Below are 20,875 nucleotides of genomic sequence, written 5' to 3' on the forward strand. Positions count from 1 at the left end.
TTTCTACTTTAGCTTCCCTTTTTGAGAATAATTGATCTGCATGTTCAGAAGTAAAAGCAGATGATGTGTCCAAAATTACCTGTTTAAATATACACTTATTCCTTTAAGAAAATAGATCCTCCCCCTGCAGTCTATCCTATACAACCCCTGGACTTTGATAACCCACAAGACTTGGTTACTAATGGTATCATCCAACGACATAATCTTTGCTCAGCGCACGAGCACTTCACTACTATTCAAAAACAATTTAAACTTCCTTGTTCAGAATATTTAAATATATAATTGTATGCATGAGCAAACTCTGATAATCTTTAATTTATTATACTGAGCTTTTCTCTGTATTACTTGTATTTACTGTAGCTGGTATAACCTCAATAAAACTTAGTGAACTGAAAATTGATCTTGTGCTGATATTAATGAGGTCACAAAAATCTGTGTAACAAGAGAAAAAAAAAGATTGCATTTTATAAAGGATGCAAAAATTTGATTCTAATGAAACTGTAGCAAAATGTTGGTTTCACTTCTTTAAAATTTGTTTGTTTGGATACTTTTATGTGAGAGTTAAAAAATACTAGCAATAAACAATAGAACTAACTAACATTTTCTTTTCTCCAACTGTATATATATATATATATTGGAAGGACAATGTTAGGCCATGAGCATTCAAGAAGATTACATTAGAAATGTGGAGGAGCAAAAACCAATACTGAAGAATACCGACAAACTTGAGGGCTTTTACCTGCTTAGTGAGCTGGCAGTTCTGGTGGGCAGAGCAATGTTTTATGATGATTATTTAGGCAGTTGGGTTACTGAAGCTAAAGGGAATGACAAAAAGATCTTAGAAAAAGGAAGACTGCATTCAAACAAATTTACCAAGTTGAGTTCAGATGGCAAAAACATTAAAGACAGATCTAGATTTTACTGAGTAGAGTAGCCCATCACATAATAAGGGTTGTAGTGCAGTAAGACCTAGACAGGGGTGTGAATTAAGGATTTTGTGAACTGTAAGGTGGGTAGAATAATTTTTCCTGAGGGATGTCATAACTGAATGATTTGCCAGGGTTTGGCATGTGATGGACAAGCTAGACTAGAATTAGAAGTGGCTTGGTATGACCATGTTGTCTTGGTGAATCCTGGAGTCGATGACAGATTTCATGGAAGGTGAGGGATCCTTAGAATCATTTTATAAATTTAGGCTGTAAGGAAGGACCTCAAAGGTTGTATTCTCTAAAATACTTCCTGCGCTGTGTCCAACACATTAAAGACAGCAGAAGCTATGAGAGCTAAATTAATGGCCTAAATCCCATTGTAAGATGGAATGAATGTGGCCAGTTATAAGAGTGCTTAAATTAGGTTGGAAGGCATCTTAATAGAGTAAATAGTTAAGACCGGGCCAAGCACTAATGTAGAGGTTGCAAGTTGAAACAGATAGAAGTTATGGCAAGGGATAAAGATAGATCCTTATGTTATAAATACATAATGAGGTTTAACCACTTCTCGTCTTCCTTATAGCAGAAGTACTGCTACAGGGTGGCACAGGTGTGCAAAATCGTGTATTATATATGATTATGCCATTCAGTCACTGGGTCCCGGCCGGTAATTGCCAAGCATCTCCAACAGGGGGGAGAACTGTTTGTAAACAAAACAGTTCTCTCCCCTGTCAGCTCCTGCACACTGCTTTGCATGGCTGTGCACAGCCATACAAAGCAGTGTGCTTACAGTGAAGCACACAGACACCACCCCCTAGTAAAACACTCCCTACACAGTCAACCCTTTGATCACCCCACAAGTTATCCACTTCCTGTCCAGTGCAATTAGTACAGTGTCAGTGCTTTATATTAGCACTGATCACTGTATTGGTGTCACTGGGGATGTCAGTGACACCATGTCAGTTCCCCCCAGTGTCAGAATGCTGCCGCAGTCCCACTATAAGTCGCTAATCGCCGCCATTACTAGTAAAAATGAAAAAAATCCCAGTGTATATATACCTCCATTTGTAAACACTAGACCTTTCATGTAAACCAATTAATTTACACGTATTGGGATTTTTGTTGGCAAAGACGTAGCAGAATACATTTTGGCCTAAATTTATGATGAAATTTGATTTTTTTACATTTTTTTGCTGGACATGTGTAATTGCAAAAAGTCAAAAATATTTCTTGTCAAAATTGTCTGTCTTTTTTTTTTATAGCGCAAAAAATAAAAATCACACAGGTGATCAAGTGCCACCAAAAGAAAGCTCCATTTGTGGGAAAAATGGACGTAAATTTAATTTTGGTGCAGCGTTGCATGACCACACAATTGTTAGGTTGGTTAGGAAGGGGGGGTAAATCCTCTGGAGGGCAAGCAAAGTATATTTCAACTCCATATGCAAAATATAAAGGCTGTTTAAATGATCTAGTCTCAAATGCTAGAGTTCTGGCAAACCAAACTTGAAATACCTAAGTTTTGCTGTTGGAAGAACATTGTGATTTCTTTGGTATTGCAGACTCTTGGCTTGATTCTTCATAGAGGTGTTAATATGGCTATGCTCTCTTTCATAGAGACATGGTAAACAGAAATGTTGGTAGGATCTGTCTCTTTTTGATAAGTGATATAAAATTAAGTTTAAAAAAAGATTGTGTCCAATGGATAGTGTGATGATGCTTAGGCGTTATAGGTGGAGTTACATATTGGTGTACATACTGCAAAATTAATTATTGCAGTATATTACAAAATCTCTAATGTTTGTGAGGAGTTAGGGACTTGCACAAATCTAAAGTGCTGCACTAGCTGGGATAGTGGAAGTGATGAACGATTTAAAGTGGTAGTAAACCGGACCTATAAAAAAAAAATATCCCCTGCAAGGTAATGTCATAATGTGCTAGTATGCATCACATACTAGCACACTATGAAGGACTTACCTTCAAACAAATTCATCCAGTGGCGAGCTGTCACCACTGCAGAGGCTTCCATCTTTGCCCGGTCTTCCTTCTGGGTTCACGAGCTCCAGCTGTATGGCTGGCCAAACCAGGATGATGTCACAGGGTATGCTGTTCCTTCAGGGAGCATGCGCCAGCTCTCAAAATGAGCGAATATCTCCTGAATGGTGCATATTTCGGAGATATTCATTTTACCTACAGGTACTGTAAGCTTACCTGTAGGTAAAAGTTTACAAAGAGTTTGCTACCGCTTTAAACTATCCTAAAGTTGACTGCTGGAATGACACTGCTAGGAGAGCTAAAAAAAAGTGAAAACAACTGAACGACTTATTATAAAAATTAACTTAAATGAAAATTTGGATACATTACTAACCAGTTGACATCATACACCTGTTAAGCGTCACTTGATGTTCCCTGAGACATCCTCCACATGTTGGAGAGAGTGTGGTATGATAGCAATGCATGCCATATTTGATGGGAGTGTCTGCTTATACAACCATATTGGTCCTCTGTTATATGGCTGATACAGGCTATTCAAGGCTCAGCGGTGTCAAAGGAACCTGTAGGCCATTGTAGCACCTTTGTCTTAAGCAGGGCTGCTAGTAAATTTAGTTATGCTGGGTTGTATGCAACCTGATTGATTTATAGTCTTTGATCATGTGGGTTTTCTCCTAAGCCTGGTTTAGCTGTGGTTCCTCCGTTCTGTCAGTAGGTGACACTGTTACCTTTGGCACAAGTATGACAGATTACAGTAGAACCGTATTATGAATATGTATACTTTCCTCAGCTAATCAATAGGCATTTCATTACCACTGAGCATGCTGGGGGAAAGTATAAATATTTGGGGAGGTCAGGTGATTGGTGTTTCCCAACTCAGACCCAGGTCTGGTGTGGATGAGTGAGGAACTGCTCTAATGGTTAGGCCTGAAGCCTAGGACCTAGCCATGTGGTCGGGGCTCTGCTAGAGAGAGAGCCTGTTTATTACTTGGAAGCATGAAGGAAAGGATGGAGACCTGAGATGTAGTACCAGAAGTGGCTCTGCCAAAGACCAGGGAACTGTGGAGAGCCTGGGAACGCGTCAAGATGGCCTCATCTAAAGAATTCCTGCATGTCCTTGTGAATGTTTTTGTTGCTATGTGAGACAGATGTTGCTATTGAAGTACAGATTTCTGACCACAGCTTAAAGGCCCTTTCCCTGTACTGCTGTCTACTCCAATTTCATTTGTCTAAGGAGTCTTTCTGCCTGCTGTTTTTGATCTAGGGTGTCCTGTGCCCTAACCCTCTCTCCATGCATTTTCTACCATTGAGCAATAAAACTCATTTTGTGCATTCTAAAAGTGACTGGCTACCATTTTTGTACACTGTCCACCACCCACTATGCCTAGCAACCTGCACCCTGGGGTGAAATGTCAGCCCTCCCTGTCTTTGGGGTAACCACCATGCTCCCAGAGGTCAGGGGGGGCGCTACATTATTATGAAGATCCATTACGCTGCATTTATTAAATGCGGCCAAAACACTTATCCTTTCCTGTTGGAAACAAAAGACCATTCATTCACTGAAGCAATGGTTTCAAAACATAGATCAGATATGCTTAATGGAAGAACAGGTTCCAATCTACCTTTTCGTTTACTAAAATATGAGCCTTCTGGTTGGTTTTCAAATCCACACTCTATTTAGAAAAATGACCTGTGCAACACCCTGAATTAGATGAGTTTGTATTGTACAACATCTATTATTAGTACTGCTCTGGTTTACTTGTTAAGCTAGGACCAGACTCCCTATATCCCCCTCACCGCTCATTTTTTCTTATTTATGTTCTTTCAATCTATCCTCTCGTGGCTTCCTGGACCTTATATGTTCTTAACTACTTACCTTTTTACGAGAAGAGTGTACCAGTTATTATTGTGCCAAATGCCACTAAATATTGTTTGTAAATACTAGAGATGAGCGAATCGAACCAGGCGAACCGGAATTCGAGTCGAATTTCAGGAAACATTCGATTCGCGTCAAATCCGAAATTTTGCCTACTTCGGGTGCGCGAATCGAACATTTCCCGATCAGCCGGCAAAAGTGAGCTCCGCTATTTCTGACAGTTCTCTGACAGAAGGAACACATGTTTAGCGGTTGAAACATTGTATCTATTAGTTTACATTTAGGATACAGATGTTTCAACCGCTGTACATGTGAAGAAGCTGTGAGAGAACTGTCAGAAATAGAGGAACTCTGCACATACACTTTTTGCCGGCTTGGAATTATTCTTATTTTCATCCTACTTCTTCTTCTTCATCCTCATCCTCAGAAGAAGAGGATGAGGATGAGGATGAAGAAGAAGAAGAAGAAGTAGGATGAAAAGAAGAATAATTCCAAGCCGGCAAAAAGTGTATGTGCAGAGTTCCTCTATTTCTGACAGTTCTCTGACAGCTTCTTCACATGTACAGCGGTTGAAACATCTGTATCCTAAATGGAAACAAATAGATACAATGTTTCAACCGCTGTATGGAAGGACAGTCCCAGAACTGTCATTAATAGTCTATTTCTGACAGTTCTATGACATTCCCTCCATACAGCGGTTGAAACCGCTGTATGGAGTGAATGTCCCAGAACTGTCAGAAATAGACAGAAACTGTCACAGAACTGTCCTTCTTCTCATCCTTCTCCTTCTTCTCATCCTTCTTCTCATCCTTCTCCTTCTTCTCATCCTTCTCCTTCTTCTCATCCTTCTCCTTCTTCTCATCCTTCTCCTTCTTCTCATCCTTCTCCTTCTTCTCATCCTTCTTCTCATCCTTCTTCTCATCCTTCTTCTCATCCTTCTTCTCATCCTTCTTCTCATCCTTCTTCTCATCCTTCTTCTCATCCTTCTTCTCATCCTTCTCCTTCTTCTCATCCTTCTCCTTCTCCTTCTTCTCATCCTTCTCCTTCTTCTCATCCTTCTCCTTCTCCTTCTTCTCATCTTTCTCCTTCTCCTTCTTCTCATCCTTCTCCTTCTTCTCATCCTTCTCCTTCTTCTCATCCTTCTCCTTCTCCTTCTCATCCTTCTCCTTCTCCTTCTTCTCATCCTTCTCCTTCTTCTCATCCTTCTCCTTCTTCTCATCCTTCTCCTTCTTCTCATCCTTCTCCTTCTCCTTCTTCTCATCCTTCTCCTTCTTCTCATCCTTCTCCTTCTTCTCATCCTTCTCCTTCTCCTTCTTCTCATCCTTCTCCTTCTCCTTCTTCTCATCCTTCTCCTTCTCCTTCTCCTTCTTCTCATCCTTCTTCTCATCCTTCTCCTTCTTCTCATCCTACTTCTCATCCTTCTCCTTCTTCTCATCCTTCTCCTCATCCTTCTCCTTCTTCTCATCCTTCTCCTTCTTCTCATCCTACTTCTCATCCTTCTCCTTCTTCTCATCCTTCTCCTTCTTCTCATCCTTCTCCTTCTTCTCATCCTTCTCCTTCTTCTCATCCTTCTCCTTCTTCTCATCCTTCTCCTTCTCCTTCTTCTCATCCTTCTCCTTCTTCTCATCCTTCTCCTTCTTCTCATCCTTCTTCTCATCCTTCTCCTTCTTCTCATCCTTCTCCTTCTTCTCATCCTTCTTCTCATCCTTCTCCTTCTTCTCATCCTTCTCCTTCTTCTCATCCTTCTTCTCATCCTTCTCCTTCTTCTCATCCTTCTCCTTCTTCTTCTCATCCTTCTCCTTCTCCTTCTTCTCATCCTTCTCCTTCTCCTTCTTCTCATCCTTCTCCTTCTCCTTCTTCTCATCCTTCTCCTTCTCCTTCTCCTTCCTCATCTCCAAAGGCATTTAAATTAAAGGTACAGTGTTCTGCACTAATTTAAAGGCTCTCTGAAGCCTAGAAACCCTTTTAATAAGTTAACTTCGTAGCGAAGAAATTCGCATCGAATCGAATTTCATACTGGAATTCGCCGAATCAGCCGAATCGAATTTTTGAGAAATTCGCTCATCTCTAATAAATACCACTGTTCTACAAATAATATTGTAAACAAACCTTGTTGAAAAACTTGAAGGTACTTTCTGTATAGGAAAACATTTTTATTAATGAATAAAAATGTATTAAATAAAGAAACATTTGGGTAAGGACATAAATAACATAATTAAATACTTCAGTTCCTACACGTATACCTCCCCTAGGGACCAGAAGAATTTTTAAATTTCTGCTATGGGCCTGTTTATTCTACAATAACATTGTTATTACTGAATAACCAATTAATGCATACTGTACATACAGATTGTTTTTTATGCAATCCATAGACAAAAACATTACAAAAATTATTTTTTTTTCTACATTGGTCAAGTTAGCTGGTCAAGTTAGCTAAAAAAGAAAAAAAATAGTGTTATATATTTTATTCTATAATGTGTCTTGTTTAAAATGACACTAATTTTTTGATTCTGGTACAAAGCATTGCAAAGTTTTTTTAACTAATGAAATAAAGCTTTTCTTTTCAATTTTGCACTTTTTTAATGTGACACTAAAAATGAACAAAGGAAAAAATAGCAATGAAAAAGAGAATATATTAATGGTTAGAACAAAACTAATGAAAGGAAATTCAGCAGGAAAATAATTGCTTAGAGCAGAAGGGGAAGAAGGGGTTAATTAGGGCTCATTAGAGTGTATATAAACCCAAAAACAAATATTTAATATATTGTAGCTTACCAATCATTGAATCTGGTGGCATTGTTCAAACTTGAATTTCTTTATTTTTATCTGGTGATGGGCCAGTAAAACACCTCCTGTCTTAGGCCTCGTTCACACCAGTGTGCAGAGGCGTCAGTTTTTCTGCACACATTCTGCAAGGGCACAACAAAATCAATTGTTTTCTATGTGCTTTGTTCACACCATAACACTAGTATCGCATGCAGTTTTTTCTGCGCAGGAATCTGAAATGTGTATTAAAATGCTTGTAAAGGCTCAAAGTTTTTTACCTTCATGTATTCTATGTATGAAGGTAAAAAACTTTCTCTGTGCAGCATCCCCCCAGCCCCCCTAATACTAACCTAAGCCTCTCAATCCAGCGATGTGCACTGGAGTCTCAGCAATCCGGGACTCCCTCTCCACATTAGCTGAGACAGCAGCGAGAGCCATTGGCTGCCACTGCTGTCAATCACAGCCAGTGAGCCAATGAAAAGAGAGAAGGGGGGGCTGAGCCATGGCTCCATATGTGAATGGACACAAGGAGCAGCGGGTGCCCCCATAGCAAGCTGCTTGCTGTGGGGGCACCTGAAAGAAGGGAGGGGCCAGGAGCGTTGGCAGGGGACCTGAAAATAACCACTGCACACAGCAGGTAAGTATAGACATGTTTGTTATTAAAAAAAATGCAAGCCTTTAGAATCACATTAAACTCATTGAAGCATGCATGAAAACTGATGTAAACTGATGTCTCTGCAAGTGTAATCTGAACACCAGTTTGCATCAGTTTTCATGCACGTATGGTCTCAATGAGGCCTTAGATTGGCTACATTCACTCTTTCACTTTATCTGTGGAGGTGTAATGTAGCCACCCTTGGACAGCAGCATTTTCAATCAGTGAAGAAGGTAGTGTTAGATGGAATAGTAGATCTAGATGAACTTTACTTAAGTGACTAACAATTTAAAGCTGAATGTCACCTAACACTTATTAAGCAGTAATAGCAACAGGTTTTTTTGGGGGGAGGGGGGGAATAAAGGTACATAAATGAAAAAAGCTGAGCATTGTAAGAATTCCTGTCAGTGTTAAATGGTTTGTCTCAGCCTCTAACTGCCACGTTGCTGGACAGCTTGGTCTGTTAAAATGAGTTGGAAAAGAGCAAATTATTTTGCAGGAGGGCTCAGTAAAATGTGTTAATGCTAGTGACATATGGTATCTTATATGTCATTTTTTTTATTTTTGGCATAGTTACACTATAAGGTTTATTTACTTGTCAGGTTGCTTTATCTGACATCATATGCAGATAAAGCTCATTCTTTGATTTACAGATTAACAAAATCAAGTACAAAAGTAACAATACTACTTTATCGCCTATCTGAACAGTGTTTATAAACACTGTGGGTTATTTACTAAAACTGAAAAGTGCAAAATCTCATGCAACTCTGCATAGAAACCAATGAGCATCCAGGTTTTATTGACAATGCTTAACTGGACAAGCTGAAGATAGAAGCTGATTTGCTACCATGTACAGCTGCAGCAGATTGTGAGTGCATCCCTCCACTGTGTCAGACGGTCCATTGTTTGAAAGCAGCATCTGTAAGAGCTTTTGTATTTACAGAGCAATTGTGGGGAGGGGAGTGGGGTGTGCAGTGGGGCACATTAGTGCACTCTGATTAAGTTTTTGCTATACACATTCAAAATGCACAACTTTTGAGGTTGTAAAAAACATTTTTTTCCTTTATATATAGTTTATAAACAATCAGCCCAAAAAAGGAATAATGCACCTGGACCACACCCACAACTCTTCTAGGCTCATCAATTTGCAAGAATGTTCATTTGTTTCTCTACTTATTAGTGGGGTCAAATTGATGTTTATGGACTTCATGCGTCAGGTGGTAATACCTGTTTTTTATATAAAGCTTGTATTATTTCCATAGTGGTGTGCCTCTTTATACTTATGGTTAATGTTGTATGATGTTTACCGTAGTTCCTGTGTTCCTAATTACTTTGATTAGATTACTGGTTAATTCCCCAGGAAGGAAACAACCTCAGTTCACAGAGGCACTGTTCAAGGTGGAGGCATTGCTAACTTTATTCTCATCCCACTCTGGCACTTATTGTTTATTTTATTATTTATTTATTTCAGGTACTTATATAGCGCACTTTACGCAGCGCTTTACATATATTGTACATTCACATCAGTCCCTAACCTTCAAGGGGTGTACAATTGTACAATTGTTAGGTCCCTAACTTACATTCATACATACACATACTAGGGCCAATTTAGACAGGATCCAATTAACCTGCCAGCATGTCTTTGGAGTGTGGGAGGAAACCGGAGTACCCGGAGAAAACCCACGCAGACACAGGGAGAACATGCAAACTCCAGGCAGTTGTTGCCGTGGTTGGGATTCGAACCATCGACCCTAGTACTGCCAGGCGGAAGTGCTAACCACTCATATGCTACATATGTTTCTAGACATATCATTAACCAGTTCCCTACCACGCTATAGCTGAAGGACGGCTACAGCGTGGTTGTCTGGTTCTGGGATGACGTCTATGGACGTCATTCCAGTACACGCCCCCTGAACGCCCATAGCGGCGCGCACCCTGTGCCGCCAGTGATCGCTGTGTCCTACGGACACAGCTGATCACGGGATATGGTAAACGGACAATCACGGTGGCCTTTTACCACGTGATCAGCTGTGTTCAATGACACAGCAGATCACTGGGTAAATACAGTTGCTGGTTATCGGCTGCACTTTCCTCAATCTGTCACAGCGTGAGGAAAGTATTGCCGATAACCGGCAATTGTCAGAGAAGTGATTGGTGCCCTGATGATCAGTGCCCAACAGTGCCGCACACCTGTGCCATCCACCTATGCCCAGCAGTGCTGCCCACCTGTACCCATCAGTGCCACCCACATGTGCCCTGCAGTGCCACCCACCTGTGCCCTGCAGTGCCACCCACCTGTGCCTATTAGTGCCACCCACCTGTGCCCTGCAATGCCACCCACCTGTGCCCAGCAGTGCCACCCATCAATGCTGCCCAGCTGTGCCACCAATCAGTACTGCCCAGCAGTGCCGCCCATCAGTGCTCAGCAGTGCCGCCCATCAGTGCTGCCTATCAGTGCAGCATCATCAGTGCCAGCTCATCAGTGCTGTCTATCAATGCTGCCTATCAGTGTCTCCTATCAGTGCCTGCTGTCAGTGCCCATCAGTGCTGCCTATCAGTGCCCATCAGTGCTGCCTATCAGTGCAGCCACATCAATGCACATCAATGAAGGAGAAAAATTACCTGTTTGCAAACTTTTATAATAGAAACAAAGTTTTTTTTTTGCTCTTTATTTGCTTATAGCACAAAAAAATAAAACGCCCAGTGGCCAGTAAATACCACCAAAAGAAAGCTCTATTTGTGTGAAAAAAAATGATAAAAATTTCATATGGGTAGAGTGTGCACGCAATTGTCATTCAAAGTGCGACAGCGCTGAAAGCTGAAAATTGGCCTGGGCAGGAAGGGAGTACAAGTGCCCAGTAGGCAAGTGGTTAAACAATTCATTTAAAGCAGAACTCCATTTTTGAATAAAAAATGGAAAAATCTTTCCCCTGCATCTATTAAAAATAAATAATACACACTTTATATGGTTGATATGGTTTCTGTAAAATTCTGTGCTGCACACCATTAGGCTCCATGCACAATAACAGTTTTTTTTTTAAGCTCAAAAAATGCTGGGAAAAACGCTGCATAAGAACGCTGGTAATAGCATTTTTTAATAGCGTTTTAGTAGCGTTTCAGGAGCATTCAGAAGAGTTTAGGAGCATTAGCTGTAATTAGCGTTTTTACAGTGCATGTAGAGGGGAAAAAAAGCTAGCCAAAAGCTATTAGGAGCATTTTAGTAGTGTTTAGGAGCATTTAGCGTTATTTTCTGCTGTAAAAACGCTCAACAAAACTACAAAAACTTTTTTTTGCTTCTAGATGCTATGCTCAAAAAATGCTAATAGCCTAAAATAAAGCGCATGGACACATAGGATAACACTATTTAGCTTCTAGGAGCAGAAAAAATATGCTGATAATAGCTTCTAGGAGCTTAAAAAGCTTGTGTGCATGGAGCCTTATACTTGATGATCTTCTATGATCTGTATAGAAGTATTTAGAAGATAATTTATCAGAGTTTTCTACCTATTTTTTATTACTTTATAACACAGATGATATTATGTCATTCATGGGGAATTTTGTTTAGTAATTCTTGCAGAAGAAATACTCAGAGCCAATGGTATATTTCTTGGTATATATTAACAGTTTTTTGAACACATGTAATACATGATCATTTTTTAAGATTATTATTTTGTAAAATTAATCTACCAAACCTACTGTATGTGAAATCACAGTGAAATTCAATTTTTGTAACCTTCTAATTTAATTTATTTTTAAAAATACCAGGTTTACTTAGGATATCTAATTTAGACACAAAGCTGTTCATAGAAAAATATTTAATGACATTTATGATATTTGCATCTCCTAAAAATAATTCTATGACCTAAAGTTACACTGGCCTTTCCTCCTAACTCTTGTGATGGCTTATTAGTTAAGTCATTCCAGGGAAAATAGAATGAGTAGAGGCTTAGTCATTGAGATAATTATTAATCATTCTATACATTATATATATATATATATATATATATATATATATATATATATAGGTTTATGTTTTTATTACAGTGTACAGCTGAACTCCTGTAATGTACAATGGAAAAGTTCTAGTTTTCTACTAGCAATATATCACATGCAGTTTAATAACTACATTTACAGGATAAGTCCACTACCACTTTATGCCCAGAGCAATTCAAACATTTTTGACATATTGAAGAATCAGTGGTTTTTGCTATAAAATTACTGAGAACACCCAAATATTATATATTTTATGAAAGCAGAGGCCCTGGAGAATATAATGGTTGCTGATGCAATTGTTTATGTTGCACAATATTTGCACAGCCATTTATCAAATTAAAATTTTTGGTAAAATATAACAGATTATGTTGGGTTGAGTAAATAGATACCAAACATATCAAGATTTAAAATTTTGTAGACCTGTGAAATGGCGACAAACTAAGGTACCAATCTCCATAGGCAACACTTAAAAAGCCTTTCCAGTTTTCAATTTAGAGTTAACTGTGAGCTCTGGCATTTGCTGTCACTCTAATGTTCATAGCAATACCTCACATGTGCGGTGCAATCACTGTTTACCTATGTGTGCGGAACCTACATGCACATTTGCAAGTAAGTAAGCATGTCCCCCTTTGTAATGTACAGCGCTGAGCGAACTATTGGCGCTTTATAGATACTGTATAATAATAAGTAAGGGGGAATAGGAGCAATTTAATTTTTTTTTATGTATTTATTTTGTTTAAATTATTTCACACTTTCTTTAATTTTCTTTTTTTTAATGTTCCCTTATAGCTATCATGGGGATGAACGACATTCCTTGTGATAGCAGTGACAGGTACTCTTTACCTGGGTCTTTTAGTTCTCTGATCCCTCCTCTGCCCTTTGAGCTCACTAGCTGGATAACAGACAATAAGAAAAAAATAACCAAAACCGGAGTAATGAAATCCTTGACACTTCCGGTATCATTCATCACAGAGGAGGGGATGAACAGATGATCTTAATTAGTTAAGTTAAGAAATATATTTTCAATATTTGCACAGATTGAGTGTGCACAGGCCCAATCCTCCTAAGCTTTTTGCTGAAATTCATCCTAGAGAAAAGGAATTGAAAAAGAAAATGACTGTTCTGGCGATGGATCTTGCCATTTCAGTTCCTAATGAACAACTTGCAGTTCCTACTAACGATGTTACCTCTTTTAAGGATTTTGTTGATAGATGTCTGGAGGCTCTCCTAAAAAACCATCTTTGATCTTGCAGATCCTGCACTGCAGACCAAAAAAAAGACAGATTTAATGACCATGTTGCACCAACGTCAGGCAAAAGTAGTGCTTCTGAAGTAGTGCTGTGAAATCTATTCACAGTTTCAAACCAAATAAGGACTCTAAACAGATTTCTTTGTGTACCAATTTTCTGGATTAAATCAACAAGCATCAGTAGACTACAAGATGCTTATCTTCAGATCCCCATCTCCCTCTCAAATCAATGCTTTCTACATTTTACTGTGGGAGACCAACACTTCTGATTTGTAGCACTACCATTTGGGCTCTCCTCTGCAGTTTTTACAAAAGTGCTTGACCCATTTCTGCCTCTTCTATGAACCTGGACAACCTCCTACTGAAGAACTCCACAGTCACAACCTTGTCTTACAACATCCAAAGAACAATTGCTTCAAACCTTTGTCTGGATAATCAACTTTCCAGTTTACACAAATTCCTGTATGTTAGTCTGACAATACTTCATGCGCAGTGACTCAGCAAATTGAAATGAGCAGCAAGATTTTCCCCCACATTCATTTTCTAATAGAGCTTACAGAAGGATTTTTTTTTATTTAACTACTTTCTGTCCACAGAGGATTTTCAAAGCCATTTCATTTTAGGTACCTTGGCATTGTTACACTGCCACAGTATCCAGGTCTAATCTTGGACAAAGATTAGAATTTTCCTTTCTCAGGATAAAGTTGCTTTTGTAAAGTTACACACAAAGACTCCCTCAGTTTGCCCCTTTTCTAGGGTTCTGGGTTAGGGTTCAATGGCGGCCTTCTCTGAGGCAGTTTCCTTTGCCAAGTTTCACCCGAGACCTCTTCTACACAACATACTCTTGGTTTGCACAATGCTTCTGTCCAGCTAGACAAAGGTTTCCCTATCATGGTGGAGAACCAGTCAGGTCAAGCTGTTCTAAGAGAAACAAGTTGGATACTGTCCTGGGCAGAGATTCACATTCCAGCTCTCTTGTTGTCTGTAGTGCCAATTTCTACCGAACCATACCTGAGGGCTGTACCCCTAATATTTTTGGAAAAAAATCTGAATATGGAGATAGGGTGTAATGCAGAGAATGTGAGATTGAAAATACTTCTTTCAGCAGTCAGTCTCAGGTATATGTTGGATTTGTATTGTCAGCCCTGGGCATCAGTAGGATGCACATTGTTAGTCACTGATATCCATGGGATGATTTATAGGGGGAAATTTACTAAAACCGGTACACAGAATCAGGGGGGATATGTATTGTCAGTTCTAGGTATAAGTGAATGCATATTGTCAGAGAAGAGGTTTGTGCTGCAAATATTTTCCCTGAATTCTTGGTGGCATCAGGCATCAAGACAGAAAAAACATAAAAGTACATAACATAAGTTTTAACCCTTCCACACTCTGAAGTAAAAACTGCATTTTTTGTTGGAGATCTACTTTAATGCTAAACATAGTTATGGCCTACAAACAGGATAAACAGAAGAACATATTAGCTATACAATACATTAAAACATTAGGCAAATTACTAAATAAAATCCAAATGTCAAATAAAAGATAGGAAAAATAAAATTAGTATGTAAACATTAGTACAAAAAATAATACCAAGGTACCTAAAATGAAATGACTTTGAAAATCCTCTGTGGACAGAAAGTAGTTAAATGAAAAAAAATCCTTCTGTAAGCTCTATTAGAAAATGAATGTGGGGAAAAATCTTGCTGCTCATTTCAATTTGCTGAGTCACTGCGCATGAAGTATTGTCAGACTAACATACAGGAATTTGTTTTGATAATGTATTAACCAGCTAAAAGTCAATGTTTATAGGCTAGCTTCAGAGTTACAAGTAATCACTTATACTGTAGTTCATAGTAGTAGTATGTGTGTACCCCAGGGGCTACTTCTAACAGATCCAGGAGCCTGCTTCCCTCATTGCGAAAGATGCATGGTATCTGTAACAAAAAGACAACAGCTTTGTGATAGACACTTTGCACTTCCTAAGTTCCCAAATAAGAAGCCCAATTAACAGTTGTTGCATTCATTAAGGGTGTATGCAAAGCTCTGGGTTGGAGATATAAGGCAGCCGGGTGAGCAGCCCTGCATAGTCCGGATTGACATGTGAGCAGTCAGGCAGAAGTCTAATAGCACATGGCTTCACCAGAAGACCCAGCCACTGTGGGGAGCCCCTCCCCAATCACTACCTGTGTGTTCCAGTTAGGTGGTCCTTGGATCCCTTCAGCTCTTTACTTGTGTTATCATAGGTACCCAAGACTGTATTCAGAGAGATGCTGTTTGAGAATAACCACAAGTAGCTGTTTGTGTCCTGAACTGTTTTACTCAATTAGCGGTTTTCAGCTAGACGCTCTGCTGTTATGGAGTATTTTAGAGACTATGCTATGTGTAACGTAACCGACCCAGTCTGTGCTTGGGTAATTCTGTTATAATATCGCTTCCCTGTCTGAACACCGACCACAGACACCACAGCAGACCATACAAGACTAGTCGACACCAGTCTTCAAGTAAACCAGGAAATTTACTAATTTATTTTAACACAGATACAAGATATATACATTCAAGGGAACAACCCTCCCTCCCTGCATAATGACACAGGGCATGGCAATCTAACTTTAGTAACAAGAGACACACCAGCAGACAGTCCCATCAGAAGGGAGGGCTGCTGAAAACACCCCCCGCCAAGCCAATATACAAACACATACATCTCATAATAGTTTGCTCCCAAGCAAAACACACAATAGAACAATGGGATGCAACCACATGGCATTAAACAATCAACAACCCCCCACCCCAATATTAGGACAGATCACCCTGTACCCCTAACAACAGACACAGAGTACCTTACACATAATAGGGATATGGGAAGCTGAGACAGGGGTCTCCCCACCTCTCCAAAGTGAGCTGTGTTCCATGGTCCCCCCACCCAAAGTGACTCCTGTCACACTATGCAGTCACATGTTACCTTGATTGAGCCACAAAGCCATTGTTGTGAAGAGTACATGTTCATGCAGCTTTCACGTTTGGCAGCTTTCATTATGCTGAAATGTATGCATTCTGTTTCCCATCTTAAACCTGGTTCCCATTATTTCTTCTAACTTTGAACTTGTTTAGTAAACTGCAAGTTACAGTTACTCTCTATCTGTTCATTCAACTGATACATATTCTGCTGAACTTGGCATCACAAACTGAAAGCTGATTTCAGACTTATTTCAAACCCAGAGGGTTTTGCCTGCACATGTCCAATACCTAAGCTTAACCTTAAAGTGGTAGTAAAGTCACTTTGTATATTTGTACCTACAGGTAAGCTTTGAATAAAGCTTACCTGTAGATAAAATGAATATTTCTTAAACGTTCACCATTTAGGAGATATTCTACGGAGCAGAAGCGGGTGACAATACCGGCGTATGTGCTCTGAAGCAATGGCATACCTGTGCCATTCCTTGAAAGCTGTGTGCCATGGCCAAAACTTCCACACGTATGTGTGGGAGTAATCTCATGGGTGGCTCGGCCAGTCAAGCAGCCACAAGCCGCAAGCCCAGAAAGAGTAGTTATGCATTTGAGTTGTGATACAGAATGTCTCTCTAGTTTTGCTTGCCCATGATGATACTCTGAAAGCAAGCAAAGTGGGAAAACAATCGTCTCATATTATCTAAAGCTGATCTATGCCAATTGTGTTATATTCAAGGCCACTGCTACTACAAAAGGGGTTAGCATAACATGTATTGATTGTCCATCCTGCTGGCCCCTTCCAGTCAAAGTGATCAGCTGCTGTGACTTCCTTTTATTTATGTGGATTTCCTGATGGAATACAGTGATAAACGTTACATCTTTCTTCCAGCCACTACATAAACCAAAATGGTGGTACAGGTAACATCAGAACTGCTGTAATAAATAGCAAATACGTTTAAAATATAAATATCTGAAGACAAACTCACTTGGATACTTGGCTTAAATACCTTTTACTAAAACAAACTGATCACAATGTGTTCTAGATCTTTTACTGTTACAGCAGCAGACTCACCTGCACTGGAAGGTCTTGCAAGCTATTAAAATTACTGCCATGCAGTGTTCTGATAAATTTGAAAAGAATGAGGAGGGGAACTATAAAGATCTCTTGACCTTTGGAAGCATCCGTTCCAGCTTGTATGGCTGACCACTAATTAACAGACACATTCTTTTAAATACATTTTGTCATACTGAGAAAGCTCAAATATGTTTGCTGTAATACATTTCAAAGCATAGCAAAAATGCTTTAATAGATGTGTTTTTTTTCCTTATAGGATTTTTGCAAGCATGTAGAGCCCTTATGATCACATCCATTTGTTTGGGATTCTTTGGGACCATATGTGCATTTGCTGGCATGAAATGTACAAGAATTGGTGGGAATAACCACATGAAAGCTAAAATTGTCTGTTTAGCAGGAATCCTCTTTATACTTTCAGGTAAGATCCAGTCTAGTGTGTGCATGACATAGCTGAAATCAGTGGAAATCAGGCAGCAGCTGCAAAGAATCGCTCTGTGAAAAACTGCAAAATGTCTGCATTTTTCTGCACTGCTGTGCAGCTCTCTGTCTCACCTTGTGTTTCTCTGCACAACAGCTGAGCTGCAGTGCATACAGATGAATGCTGTCTCTTTGTGACTTTTCAATAAAGTAAAAAAAATAAGAAAACACAAGGCCCTTTTCCCAAAGCCCATCTAGCACAGACACTAGCCTACACAAGAAAACAAAACACTTTCCTGTGCGATTAGTGGGAACCAGCCTTAAGACAATAAACTAGATGGGTAGCTATGGAGAACAACTGTATTTGGCCCTTTTTCAGTCATGCCACACTGTACCCAAATTAATTTTTATACTTTTTTACATAGTTTGAGCTTTTATTGTAGTATTTATTAACCTTTCATTTTTTTCCTGATCCTAAAGAATCTCAATATCATTGGCAGTTTGGCACCCACCCCCTTTAAAAACACCTTTTTATTTTGCTGTGCACATTTCCTATACCCAAATTCAATTTATTTTTTGTGAAGCGCTCATCACTTCCCATGATCTCTAATGCCACCACAGGCCAAATAGCTTTATCGGGTCATGCAGCTTTCCCTTAGAGTTCTTCCTCCCACAGTCTCCACTGAGATCTTCTACCTGGCACTTTACCAAAACACTGTTGCAAGATCTTGAGATTGGGACTGATGTTCTTGAAGAACTAAACACCTAATTCAAAACCAACAATGACTCAGTGATCATCCCACTTTCTTTAGATGTCAATGTGACATACATGAACTTGAATTGCAACATATGGACCACTCATTGTTTGAGGCAAAAAATGTTTTGATGAGCGTTAGATCTTTTTATGAGTATGGCAACAAATGCAGGCACTCACTAACTGAGGATCAGATGGAGCCTATCATACACTATATTGCCAGTATTGGGACGCCTGCCTTTACACGTAAATGAACTTAAAAGGCATCCTATGTGGGGCACCAGTCTGAGCACAGTGGAGCACCTGTCACTTTAATACGGAGTTCGCAATCAAGAATCCAGCACGATTGCACTTTCATTTCACATATTGGGATTGTACCCTAAACCAATTTATAGCTGTGTGTTGTTTAATATTATAACTCTGGATATTAATTTATATTGTTTATATCATTTATGTGTGGTCTATATGGTATTTATTATTACAAACTACTAGACTCACAAACAAATTAGCTTGCGAGCCACTGAGGTATGTTATGAAGGAATAAGTACTAGATCGCTGGTTAATAAGCTCACTCTCTTCTGATATGCATTTTTAAGAAATTAATTTAAATGTTAACTGCGCTCTAATATCCACAAAACAAATAAATCAAAAGTGCTATGTGCTTATAAATAAATAAAATATAAGAATGAATGGTGTATCATGATTGAAATATGTGAAAACAAATAAATGAATATTAAACGTAGCTAATTATTCATATCTTATTAATACATCACAAAATGTGCAATCCTTATGACAATGTGCAAATTTCCCTCAGTGAAAAACTTGTAATTTGATAAATAAAATAAAAAAGTGGATAAGAAGTGATAAATGAAAAATATATAGGAAATGATAATAACATTTTTTTAAATAAATAAATAATAATCAAAAAGTTAAAAAGTCTCTGAATAAACGACAATTATATCCCACTGTGCAAAATGAATGTCCAGCTTTCATGGATATACTCTCCTTCTATATGAAGATCTGATCTTTGCTGTGATGTTGAGAACCTGTGTGGCTGCAGGACTGTGAGGGATACTCCCTTCTTTGATCCACTCCTTAGTCCTCTGCCTTTGTATTCCTTGTGTATAACATGTAAGAAAAGGAATAAAAGATATGAAACTACTAGACTCGCCCAGCTCCCCTCACTTCTGACACCCATCATAGGCCATCTGTATTTCTCCCCGGGACTCACAGATACAGTGCTCAGATCCTGGGCTGCTCCTGGGCTCCTTAAAGCCTCCAAACTCCTGAGTTCTGATAAGTGGAAGAACATTGACGATGTACACTTAGATTCCATAACTCAACAAGTCACTAATTTTCTCTGATCACTGCCCAAACCATTCCTTTTTCAAAGACAAGTTACTCGATTTCAGGAGCTGTGCTAACGTATAGGTGTCCTGAGAAAGACTCTTTCCGTATTTATCAAATACTAATGAGAGCACATTCTCAGGAAGATCTCACATACTGTATCTAGCCAAATGGGAAAGCGACCTGAATACCACATTTAAACAGCCAGATCTATTAGTAAAAGCAGCAAATATTACACACATTACACCTTGTTAGGCACAGAGTTAACCCTTTGAGTGCCCCAGATGTTAAACCCTTCCCGGTCAGTGTCATTAGTTCAGTGACAGTACACAGTATTAGCACTGATAACTGTATTAGTATCACTATTGATGTCAATGCCAGATAGTGTACCTCCCAGCCAGTGTTAGCTAGTGCCAGATTGTCCGCCACACTATCACAGTTCCACTATAAGTCGCTGATCACCACCATTAACAGTATAGCGTCATAGCTACATACTGTACATTCTAGTATATATATACATTCGTTTGTAGATGCTGTAACTTTCACACAAACCAATTAATATACACTAACTGGGATTTTTTTTTTTTACCAAAGTGCAATGCAGAATACATTTTGGCCTATTTATGAAGAAATGTGATTTTCTTATTGCATATGTTTTATAACAGAAAGTAGAAAATATTGTTTGTTTGTTTGTTTTTTAATTTTCAGTCTTTTTTGTTTATATAGTAAAATATAAAAACCCAATTGGGATCAAATCTCACAAAAAAGCTCTATTTGTGAGAAAAATTAATTATATAAATTTAATTTGGATAAAGTGTTGCACCACATGAGCACAGGTCAAAAAAATAGGAGCTCAAGTGGTTAAGCCCGTAAATT

General features: G+C 39.0%; 1 protein-coding gene across 1 annotated transcript in view; it reads left to right on the forward strand.

The window, feature by feature from the left end:
* The window catches only part of CLDN10 (claudin 10), a 49,325-nt gene that overhangs the window by 1,937 nt on the left and 26,513 nt on the right, over positions 1 to 20,875 (forward strand). Inside the window, exon 2 of the mRNA XM_089680493.1 lies at positions 17,738 to 17,899. Coding sequence (XP_089536619.1) covers positions 17,738 to 17,899 — 162 coding nt within the window. The remainder of the gene's footprint in view (positions 1 to 17,737; positions 17,900 to 20,875) is intronic.

The sequence above is a fragment of the Staurois parvus genome, unplaced genomic scaffold, assembly GCF_062004578.1.
Source record: "Staurois parvus isolate SC_StPar_1 unplaced genomic scaffold, SC_StPar_1.0 ptg000243l, whole genome shotgun sequence".
Lineage (NCBI taxonomy): Eukaryota > Metazoa > Chordata > Amphibia > Anura > Ranidae > Staurois > Staurois parvus.